At 40.2% G+C, this 11955-nt stretch overlaps 1 protein-coding gene across 1 annotated transcript; it reads left to right on the plus strand.

Annotated features, from left to right (window-relative positions):
• Positions 1 to 1488: 1488 nt before the first annotated feature.
• On the plus strand, positions 1489 to 11443 carry ddx4 (DEAD (Asp-Glu-Ala-Asp) box polypeptide 4). Its single transcript, XM_073462379.1, has 23 exons — positions 1489 to 1505; positions 1702 to 1732; positions 1840 to 1861; positions 2065 to 2112; positions 2198 to 2248; positions 2806 to 2826; positions 2914 to 2976; positions 3783 to 3815; positions 3919 to 3945; positions 4383 to 4430; positions 5072 to 5107; positions 5183 to 5218; positions 5332 to 5370; positions 5474 to 5616; positions 6243 to 6395; positions 6473 to 6627; positions 6779 to 6908; positions 6994 to 7160; positions 7250 to 7395; positions 9997 to 10096; positions 10171 to 10441; positions 10701 to 10808; positions 10928 to 11443. Exons 2-23 carry the CDS (start codon positions 1712 to 1714, stop codon positions 11003 to 11005), a joined length of 1896 nt encoding a protein of 631 aa, XP_073318480.1. The 5' UTR covers positions 1489 to 1505; positions 1702 to 1711; the 3' UTR covers positions 11006 to 11443.
• Positions 11444 to 11955: the final 512 nt, after the last annotated feature.

Genomic DNA, 11955 nt, shown 5'->3' on the forward strand with positions numbered 1-11955 from the left:
AAGGTCATGGAACAACTATGTTGATGAAGGTTCTCAGTCATCCAGGCCATGGTACTTGTAAGTGCTGTATCACAGAATGGAACAGCTATGCACTCCTTTGGTGATTTTTGGATTTCCAGTCAAATCCATCTTAAATGGCACAAAAGAAAAGGACATTATTGCCTTTAACACTTTTTGGGACGTTGTAGAGTGCTTCTTGCTTTGGAAATCTTCCCATCTCAATGTGCAAGGCTTAAGGATGTGATGTTTTACTTAAGCCTTGAAACAACTAAATATGCACTTAAAGGATGTAATGATAATGTCAGCAGCTTGTCTGTGTTGCTGAATAAACATTTGACCTGTCTGGTCAAATGTGTTAATTTGGCCTACCTGGCCCTCTGTTCTTCACTTGTCCTTCTAATTGATACACTTGAGTTTTACAGTTAAATTACTGTGGTAAAGAATCTGAATTAACTGAACATTAAGGCTGCCTATAAGTTGAAGGGTGAGTGGTTGGTTGAGTTTGCTTGAAATTTGAATCTTGGGGTTGGTATATCATGTTGTTTGGTACTGTTGCTGTTTTTCTGTCATTTTTCCAAGGTAGTTCTTTAAATTGAAATACTGGACCTTGAAATCTTTGAGCCAGACAAGGCAATAGGAAAAAGCGAGCGCCCTTCCTCCATCATCTGAATTTAAATTTATCTCAATTCACCTTTAGTTGTATTTTCAAAAGAAGTCCAGCTGGCGGGAAATCAGCGGAACTGGCAACCCTAGCGAGCTGCTCCGTGTGCAGAGTGCAGAGTGCACACGGCTCTTGAGTGACTTGACAAGGCATAGCTGAACGACGACGGAGTTAACCGCTGAATTCTACCAGCGAAGTAAGTTAATAGTCCACAGTATCATTATGCTAGTCATGTTATCAATGCCACCAACAAAAATCATTTTGATAGAGCAGACGTTTTTATCTGTTGCGCCTTATATTCAACTGTTACGAAAAGTTAATTTTGGCTAGCATGAAAGCGTGCTTATGCAACACGGGTCAGTTTTCGCCGGTGGCCGTCACCTTCTTAAGCTAGGTTATGTTGTCTTTCCGAGCACTATGCTCGAACTTAATAACGTTAAATATCGAGTTTTATTTGAGTTGCTAGTGAAATAATGTGGCCATACCGAAGCAACTGTGAGCAATCAAGTTCATTCCCTATGTGGAGTCTGCCTGGCTGAACATTAGCTAAACGTAGCATAAAGTAATTTGACTCACTTGGATAGCAAAGGAATGCTTTGTACTTGATAAAGTTTGTTGTAAGGGTCGAATACCTTTCATTGGTAATTTAAGCACTGACTAACAACCGGGCGCCTATATTAATTACAGATTTGACGGTGTCCGACTTACTTCGCCCCTTCTTAAATTTGACCTTGTAGCTACCATTAGCTTACTTAACTAGCTAAGCAGCCATACGCACGTGGACGGTGGTTCACGTGTCATAATTAACGCAGGTGTTAAAGGCTGGTCAAAAGTCCCTTGAAAGGTTCAATTTATTATTTGTGAACAAAAACAAAAAGTGTGCCTTGTACAATTTTTCAAATAAGTGTACATTATTTAATTACTTGAGCAACTTCTGCAGTAAGGTTCATGTAACCAACGGTCCCATCATACAGTATGAGGTAGCAAGCAATTGTTCACATTAGAATGTTGACTATCGGTTTTTCTTTTTTTTCCCCCAGGTGGAACAAAATGGACGAGTGGGAAGAAGAGGTAAGCTAGTGTCGTCAAAGCCCAACAAAGCCGAGTCATTTGCTAATTTCTCGTTCCTGTCATGGAGCCACACAGTCACACCTGTTTTCAATTTATCGTCTTTACAGGGAACTGCTAGCTCAAGTAATGGTATGTATAATGCTGTGCATGTACATTATGCACCTACATTTTAAAGCTTTTCTGTCCATGTTTAATGTGTGAAATTGATTATCGTGCCCTTTAGCATGTCCTGTTGAAACCACCTGTTTCAGAGTGGGTATAAGGCAATTAGAATGATTGGGTAACTCTGTGTTAAGATGAAGCACTGTTGGAAATGAACACCTTGTTTTCAGGTGCACAAGGGCACTCCTGGAATACTGACGGTGGTGAATTCGGACGTGGTAAGTGTGGAAAGAATGACGAATGACTAATGACTATCTGTAGCTAGAGGACATTGATTTAGAATGTTTTTCTGTTTCTCTCCAGGTCGTGGTGGAAGAGGCAGAGGACGAGGATTTAAAGGCTCATTTTCCTCAGGTTCTCATTGATCTCATATTATACAAGTAATGAAGTGATTCATAGTTGAGTGACTCAACATTTATCAATGACTGAATGTTGTTTGAAAAAATAGCTTTCAGTTGGATGATGTCACTTTTTCCACCTTGTGATAACTTGTGATATGACAGTTTACTGTCTAAAGAGCACTTGAATAACTGCTGATTCCAGCCAGTGTTTGAGTGAGTTGACACACACACCACAGCATTGCCCACATATCCCCGCTCCTCCCAAAATGTCTTGGATGCTGTTGTTCTTAACACACAGTACTAAAGCCTTGTTATAATTATCTTTTAAAGTATGTCAAAAGTTTTATGCCCTCAATGTTGTGTCAAATTTGTATCGAATATCGATATTTCTCAAGGTATAGTATGGCAGTTATAAATTCTAGTATCGTGGCAACACTCACCTGATGTAGTTTGGAGTTGAAATGAGACCCCTAAGTAGGAGTTTAAACTAATGCATAGTTAGGAAGAAGTTGATCTTCATGGGCATTGTGGAGGGAATCTAACATGATTCCTCTGCTGTTTGTTTTGTAGATGCTGACGAGAAAGGAAATGGTAAGAACTTGCAGTATTTCCTTAAATGGTGTCATTTAGCAGTGTCTCTGTCCTGGTGCCACTGACCCTCCATTTTTTGTTTTATAGATGCAGATAACTGGAGCAATACAGGTGGAGAACGAGGAGGTTTCAGAGGTAGAGGAGGCAGAGGTGAGACATGGACTGAATTACTCACCCATCCACATGCATAGAAAACATATTGTTTCACGTCTGATTTCACTGTCAGTGTATGAGGTGTGATGGTACACAGTGTAGGCTATCTGACCAATATTTTATTTAAAGTGAAACAAAAGCTTGTCGGTAGTAAATTTTACAGACAAATACAGATTTGTATCAAATGTCTTAACCACAGTCCTGTCTATTAACTTTTATTTGTTCACTTTGTTGTCATTGTTCTTAGATGTCATCTTTATTTATGCGTAAATGCTGAATGCAATGAAAAAATTCCAATCAAATTCCCTCAGATTGATTCAGACAGATTCTGATGTCTAACTGTAAACAAAGGATGAACAAATTATTAGTTGCTAAAAGGTAAGAAAAGTAGGTTGTCATTCTAATATTGGTATTTAAGCCAATAACTAGGTTGACAGTACGACCAATTCGTCAAACACCTGTTGAATAAGCATAAAACTTAAAATAATGAACTTGTGGTCTCTCTACTTAAAAGGTTTCAGACATGAAGGAATACTCCCCATAAAACCTATTTTGAATATCAAACTCTAGTCCCTTGTAGGTCAGAAGGTTGACTTGTGAAACTTTTCAAACCAAAAGCCTCCTGGATGAGACGGGTGGGCTGAATACATGAGTAGTTATCATTATGCAGTTACCTATTAAACACTTTGAACAATCTAAAGAGAATAAAATATATTTGCATTTAAATTGGGATCAGGAGGTAGATTTGTAATAAATTGAATGCTCACAACTGATGGGATGAAATCTCGTGTGTGTGTTACCAGGTCGTGGCAGAGGATTTCGCAGTGAATTCACTGGTAAGATTTTAACATGTTAGGTTTTGAGAGCTGGAATCAGGACTATTCTGAGTGTATCTGACCTACACACATTGACTTTACGTGAACTACCTTGAACCTACAGGAGATGGCGATGAAGCACGTGAAAATGGTAGGTGTTTATTTTTTTACTCTTGCACACTCCTTAATAGAAAAGCACATTTTGGATCTAGTTTGACTGTAATTCACCTGAAGTTGTAATTTTCCACAAGGAAATGCTTTTTCTACTTTATATGAATCTTTGTATTCCAAAACGGTATTTTCTAAATGGAGCCAAATTAGTAAAGCTCATCTTTTTTCATGTAGAGTGGTGCAGGTCAGAACCATTTTGAGACTACTAAATGGCTAAAGCATATCAATTTGTATGCAATTCACTTTGAAATTACTTTTATTTTAATGAAATACATTTTCTCACACCAGAATGCTATATTTTATTTTGATACGTTTGAGGAGCTTGTTGGAGAGCCATGGGCCAAAAGCAAATTATTACAAGTTTGTTTGTTGTAACAAGACACTACTTGATGTATTTGTGCCCATCTCTGTGAACAGGGTCAAGGGGAGGAAGTCGAGGAGGCAGAGGAGGAGGTTTCAGATCCGGTATTTCTTGAATTAATCCTATTGCAGTGAAGCAGAACAGCTTTTTGCTCGATGTGTACAAAATGCAAATAAATGTATTGCTGTTTAAGAAGTCCAGTCTTAAAGGAATAGTTCACTCTAGAACGAAATTCAGTCATTATCCACTCACCCTCTTGCGGATGAGAAGTCCGGTGTAGTTTCTTATTCCTCAAAGTGCAGCTGGAGACCCGCAGGGGTACCCTCCTGCAGCAAAAATCCATATAACGGCCGTAAATGGTGTCCGAGACGAAAAGGTCCATAAAGCTACACAAAAACTTTGTAATAGTGGCGACATCCAGCGTTTACTCGAAACGATGTCATTTAGTACATTTTTCTAGCCTAAACAGTCACTATACTATAGTCACTATACTATAGTGTCAACAGTCACTATACTATAGTGACTGTTTAGGCTAGAAAAATGTACTAAATGACGTTTTGAGTAAACTCTGGATGTCGCCACTTCAGGACACTTGGATTGCAGCGGACGGCAGTATGGAGGGAATATTACAAAGTTTTTGTGGGGTGAGGGTGAGTCGATAATGACTAAATTTCAATCTAGTGTGAACTATTCCTTTTAATTTGGAATGTGAAGAGCAAATCATTAATGTTTGATCATGTTTTAGGTGGTAGCGAGGGTGGTAGAGGAGGCTTTGGTGGAGGTAAAGTAGCATTCATTTAACATTTTCGCAAGACTCATTATTTCATGTGTGTTAATGTGGAGTGTGTCATTGCAGGCTATCGTGGAAAAGATGAGGAGGTCTTTACTCAACGTTAGTGTATATAGCTCCTGTTTTTTGTTTCTTTTTCTTAATTAATGATTTTAGTCATTCAGTTGGGATTTGAAACATTTCACAAATGTGTTTGACATTTGTGTCTGATACAGGGGAAGATAAAGAAAATAAGGATGCAGGCGAGAATGAAAGTAAGTTACTGAACTGTTGAATGTAAATAAAATTAGCAGTACTGCAATGTAATGAAACTGCTTTCATTCTTGCAACACAAACAATTTCTGTTCCTTCCTGCAGGACCAGTGGTCACGTATGTTCCCCCAACCCTCCCTGAAGATGAAGACTCCATTTTTGCCCACTATGAGACAGGAATCAACTTTGACAAGTATGATGACATCCTCGTGGATGTCAGTGGAACCAATCCACCGCAGGCCATCATGGTAAGAAGTCATGAATTAAGTGAATAAATAAATTAGATGAAAAAACTGTTTCTGGTCACTTTGTTTGTAGCAGGTGGTTCATGTGACAAAGCAAGCAATTAGAGGCTTGGGTAAGCGGTGATGGATGGGCCTTTTACATACACACTTGATAATCAATTGAGTAATGATACAAACGTAGATAAAAATGCCTCCAAGTTCTAGTTCTCGCATTACAGCAGACTACTGTGGCTTGTGTGGACAGTGAAATGTCAATTGAAAGAAATGTAATGGCAGCAGATTTAAAGAAGCATAAAGTCACAAAACTCAACACACTGTCACCATCCTCAGCAGAATACGACTGAACTCTAATTGATTGAATAAACTTATTATTTTCAAAATTATTGGGGATGGATGGTGGATTGTCAAACTTTTAAGTGTTGCCTGACAAGCTCACCTCACTGGGATGTTTCCAACAATAAGATCTGTAGACTGAGTTAATGCCCTCATGTAAATAACATGGCTAGGGTGCAACTCAAACCATTTTATGGCAACAAATGTTAATGGTCCTTTGAAGTTGGTGTATATTTTAGCTGATTTATAAGTGATGGATGGCCTGCTGAGTCTGCAGTTCAACTCTTTTCCTTTAGACTTTTGATGAGGCAGGATTGTGCGAGTCCCTGAGAAAAACTGTCAGCAAGTCTGGATATGTGAAGCCAACCCCTGTGCAGAAGCATGGCATCCCAATCATCTCAGCTGGCAGAGATCTCATGGCCTGTGCCCAGACTGGATCTGGTAAAACGGTGAGATGAGAGAGAATCAACAAGTGACCTGTAAGTTTGCTTGTGGACAGAGATTAACTGTACCTTCCTCCCTCCAGGCTGCATTCCTGCTCCCTATTCTGCAGCAGCTGATGGCAGACGGTGTGGCAGCCAGTTCCTTCAGTGAGCTGCAGGAGCCTGAAGCCATCATTGTTGCCCCTACCAGAGAGCTCATCAACCAGATTTACCTGGAGGCCAGGAAGTTCGCCTATGGGTATGTTTAAACTGAGACATTGACAAAGAGTCATTTAACCCATTAACTACCCTGCAAGAAGTTAAATACACAATACATAGTACAGATGCCATGTATGAAATTACACAGATTTCTCCTGGCCTCTCATTTTTTATTCCTCTAACTGTTGTAGGACATGTGTGCGTCCAGTAGTAGTGTATGGTGGAGTCAGCACTGGATATCAAATCAGAGAACTCTGTAGGGGATGCAATGTGCTTTGTGGAACTCCAGGGAGACTGATGGATGTGATTGGAAGAGGAAAGGTACGTCTTATTATCAGTCACTTGATTTTTACATCAAAGTTAAACAGTTAAAGGCTTAAATATGTGACTATATGGTGTGCTCTAGGTTGGGCTGAGTAAGCTGCGGTACTTGGTGCTGGATGAGGCTGACCGGATGTTGGATATGGGTTTTGAGCCTGCCATGCGCCGCTTGGTGGGTTCCCCGGGAATGCCATCCAAAGAGAACCGTCAGACTCTGATGTTCAGCGCTACTTACCCTGATGACATCCAAAGGTCTGCTGCTTAATCTACCTAATGTTGATGAGCACAACTGTGCCACAGGGGAGCTTGGCATGTATAAATATGGAAGCATCTTTTTACAGGATGGGGGCTGACTTTCTCAAGACCGACTATTTGTTCCTGGCTGTGGGTGTGGTGGGCGCAGCCTGCAATGATGTGGAGCAGACATTTGTCCAAGTCACCAAGTTCTCCAAGAGGGAGCAGCTCCTTGACCTCCTCAAAACTACAGGTACCTCTCTATCCCTCACTCACACTCTAGCCCTTTTCACATAGAGACGCCGCATTATCTCCACAGCAAAGGCTCCCCTTTTCTCCGGCTTTTGTTTTGTTTTGTTTACATTGAACCAAGCAGCACCGGGTGTCAATTCATACAGCTCGCCGGCACTGGAACGTGATTAGGCATGACAGTACACATCATGACGTTGGCATCTGTATTTTTCTTCAACGTGTTTCCTCCTGTAAATCTAAACATGTATCCGCTGACTGTTTATAATCCATACCCGCAAACAAGTCACCTTTCTGCTACAATCGCTGTTTTTTTGGTCAGTTGGGTCATTTACGTGAATCGTGCAGAACCGGGGAGTTTTTCAAAAAGGGGGGGGGACAATACGTATTTTGTACTTTTTTGGAATTCTCTCTGGGCCAATCGGAATCTTGATTTCAGCTCTGACGACTTCAACCTTCAACCATGAAAAGTTTGGAAACCCGCCAACTGACATAATGCCCATAACTCAACGGCGACAGCCCGACACCTACAGGAAAAAAAACAACACAGAAGCACCCGTCTCAGTGTTTCCCATTAATTACCGAGACAATGGCGGCCCGCCATAGTCTCATAACGAACCGAAAATATTTTTATGCTGCTCACAATAACATAACGTATTTTGCGACGTTGATTCAGCAAAGTATCACTAGCAAGCGTGATGCTGCGGATTTGTTGGGTTCGTCTGCAGGTGAGTTAGTGTATAATGATTCAGGCGTGTTTTCACTCTGTCAACACCGGAACCGCTGCAGCTGCATGCTCATTAAACACGGTTAGCGTTAGCTTAGCTTTAGCTACTAGCCGCTAACGTTACTCCCTATAGGCGTCCACGTTAACCGGAGCTGCGACTTCAGTTTGTCATATTTCACCGATAAGGAGAGAAATCACTGAAAGATAGAGCAACAAGTCCTGAGCGCTGCTGTATTTCATTCAATCTGTAGGAAACTACAACACCGTTCAATATTGTCTGTTTTCAAGCATCGGTTTGCAACGAAGGACAACAGCAGGACTTTAAAAATGAAAGTCTTAATGTCTGAGAGCAAAACCAGCGGAAACAAACGACTCATTTCTGTTCAGGAAATGTAAAATTAAATGAAACGGTCCTTTTTTAAATCTTAGCTCAGCTGATATCTCTGAACACAGTGGCACAAAACATTAAACCTGATGTGAAACAAGCAGAAACAAGTAATAAACACAACACAATGTCAGAAAATAGTTATAATAGTTGGTTATAATTTCTTAGAGCACATGGTGATGTCTTCAAATATCATATTTTGTCTGATCAACAGTCCAAAATCCAAATATATTCAGTTTACTATCACGTATGACACAAAAAAGCTTAAAATCATCCGATTTGAGAAGCTACAACAAATACATTTTGGCATTTTTCCTTATTTGGTTCTCAAAATAGTTGCTGATTGATTTTCTGTCAGTTGACTAATCGATTAATCATTTCAGCTCGTCCTGTTTTCAGCAGAAGTAGTGAACACAAAACAATGTCAGAAAATAGTTGTTTACAAGAGCCAAAAGTTATTCATAGATCTAGCCTCTTAATTTTGCTCTCAAAGTGCACCAGACTGATGCAATTAACTTTAAATATAGGAACGTTTTATTCCGGGAGAGCATGCACCCGGACCCCCCTAGAGGGTCCGAGGTCCCACCATGGTCTCACAAAATCCTGTGGGAAACACTGTGATGTTATGCAAGTAATTTAATAATAACTAATAATAATAATAATAATATATCTTGTTTATAATGCACTTATTGCATTATTTCCTGACACTGTAAAAAATGAATGAAATAACCGAAACCGAAAACCGTGATTATTTTCAAAAACCGAATCAAAACCAAACCGAACTCAAAAAACCCTAATCGCTCAGCACTACCGGTTGGACTGAGCTGCCTTAACAAGACAGAGGAGATGGGCTAATTTATCCTGTGATTTTTTTATTTTATTTTTTATTTTTTTGCTCTCTCTTAAACTGGGAATCTGGGATATGTCTGGGATTGTAATTGGGATGGATGGATATACTATGTGCCTAGCAAGAGCCATGTATCTACTTGCACACAGAAATTCTAGTGTCAAAACGCTCCAAAAAGCGTAATTTACATATTAAAATCACAAAAATGTTCTCCCGGGGGGGTGCCCCCGGACCCCTCGGACCCCCCTACCTTTGTTTGGTTTCGGACCTTGTCACCTTTTTCACTCTCAGGACTTTGCAGGTCTGATAATCATATGGATACAATTATGTGTTGTGATTGAGATCTAGTCTAAAGTCTATGTCTTTATGATGCCTGCGGAGACGTCCTGCCATATTTGTCATGTTGCCTGTGGATGTGTATGCTAAATGCGCAAAGCATAGCTTACAAACTGTGGTTTTCTTGTCGACATCGCGAACGTTGTTGACATAACTCACAGGGAACGCAAAATATTTCCACACAGGTGATTTCAGATAAATCCTCGATTCCACCTTTGATTTCAAAGGTCGGGTCCGTCATTTAGATCGATTTCCGACTTACAATCGAGATCCTTACACCCCTAATTTTGATGACTGGTGCTTGTTGCAGGAACGGAGCGTACCATGGTGTTTGTTGAGACCAAGAGGCAAGCTGATTTTATTGCTACATACTTGTGCCAAGAGAAGGTCCCAACTACCAGCATTCATGGGTAAGTGATGTGTCCAGAACTCTATAGTTTAATTAATTTCAATGCAGATAGTGACGTGTTGTTTTGTCTGACAGTGACCGTGAGCAGCGGGAGCGAGAGCTGGCTCTGGCAGACTTTCGCTCTGGGAAATGTCCAGTCATGGTGGCAACCTCTGTAGCTGCCCGTGGACTGGATATTCCTGATGTACAGCATGTGGTGAACTTTGACCTCCCCAAAGACATTGACGAATATGTTCACCGTATTGGGAGAACCGGCCGTTGTGGTAACACTGGAAGGGCGGTGTCTTTCTATGACCCAGAAGCTGATGGCCAGTTGGCTCGCCCCCTGGTAACAATCTTGTCAAAGGTAAGATAGCCTTCTGCTCGAGAAAGACATCTGATATCACAACTTTATAATCATGATTCACTCTGAATTTTTTTTACCAATAAATACATTATTAAAGCTCAGTATGCACACAGTCGGCTGCATGAGGTATTTCCCCTGAGAAAACATTCTTTGGTTTGGTCATTTAAAGTGTAGGCATTGTCTGTCACAAGAAGGACTGAATTGAATGCACAGTCAGTATTGGCCTTCATTGTTTGCCTATGTTGACTGGGATTGGCAGGCCCAGCAGGAAGTGCCCTCATGGTTGGAGGAGTCTGCATTAAGCGGCCCGGGTAGCTCAGGCTTCAACCCCTCCAGGAAGACCTTTGCCTCTACAGACACCAGGAAGGTAACTGGCTTGACTTTTCTGACTTTTATAGTGGCTTGTGCCCCCCCTCGCTGGAAACTGTGATTTGAGTCTAGCTACCTGTCTTCACTGTGTCCCCATTGTGTCCTCATGGTCCACAGGGAGGATCTTTCCAAGAAAACGGTGCGCAGAGCCAGCCGGCTGCTCAGGCTGCAGCTGATGATGACGACTGGGATTAAGGAGAATATTTGAGCCGCGCAGCCGCACAGAATTAACCTGAGTTATTTTCTTTTCATATGTTCAGCTTGTTGTAGTTTATCACAATGTTTTTGTTTGAAGGAAAAATAGTTTGTCTAAGGCCTGACAACGTTAAAAATGTCAATTGAGAAGTTACATGGAGAAACCAGGTTTTGTGGGATGTGATCTTCACATAGGTCTTCACAGAGCAGCATATTGTGGATAATTTGTTTTATGTTTTTTTAATCATCACTTTTATTTAAAGTTTATAAAGAAAACAATTCTGACCCTGAACAAAAGTCAAAACTTGAGAATGTCATTCCAATTCTAGATCACCAATAAATAAATATTTGTTCAAAAAAACCTACATTTATTGTCAATGTGTTAAATGTAATGTTTAGTACTTGGTAATAAAAATGAATCTTATTTGCATTATTGAAGTCCATCAGACAAATTCAGTTTGTGCAAAGTGCAGTTGTAGCTATTCCACAGACATGGACATGGTGCAAGCAGGGACGTGTCGCTGACTAAATGCACTTACCGAAATCCTTGTATTTATGTTGAGGTGCCTTGTACATTGTAAAGCAACAGAACACATAACGCTCATCTCCATTTATTTTTTTTATTGAATGCATTCAGTCACTACTGTACAGACTCAGATAATAGACATACAGATAAAGCTACACAGCAGCATATAGTGAAATTGACCCCACTTTAACCAGCTGAAACAAAGTGATACATTGTGTACCAATGATTATAATCCAGTGTACATTATTCTGAAATTGGACTTTCTGCATAATGAATTTTTTTTTTTTTTTAAATTTCATGTATATTTTGATGCTAATATTAGAACTGTATTTCAGTTTATAATTTCCAATGCAGGACTTTACCTTGCAACAGCATTTCTGTGCTGCTGAACTGCTGTTTGAACATAAATGATCAGGGTATAATC

Source organism: Pagrus major, chromosome 24 (assembly GCF_040436345.1).
Source record: "Pagrus major chromosome 24, Pma_NU_1.0".
Taxonomy (NCBI): Eukaryota; Metazoa; Chordata; class Actinopteri; order Spariformes; family Sparidae; genus Pagrus; species Pagrus major.

Bases quoted from the DNA above. Each gene is read 5' to 3' on its own strand.
- ddx4 (XM_073462379.1), top strand. From the start codon at position 1,712: ATGGACGAGTGGGAAGAAGAG. The intron at 1,862-2,064 runs GTATGTATAATG...CCTTGTTTTCAG, and splicing joins AACTGCTAGCTCAAGTAATG to GTGCACAAGGGCACTCCTGG. The intron at 5,108-5,182 runs GTAAAGTAGCAT...GTGTCATTGCAG, and splicing joins TAGAGGAGGCTTTGGTGGAG to GCTATCGTGGAAAAGATGAG.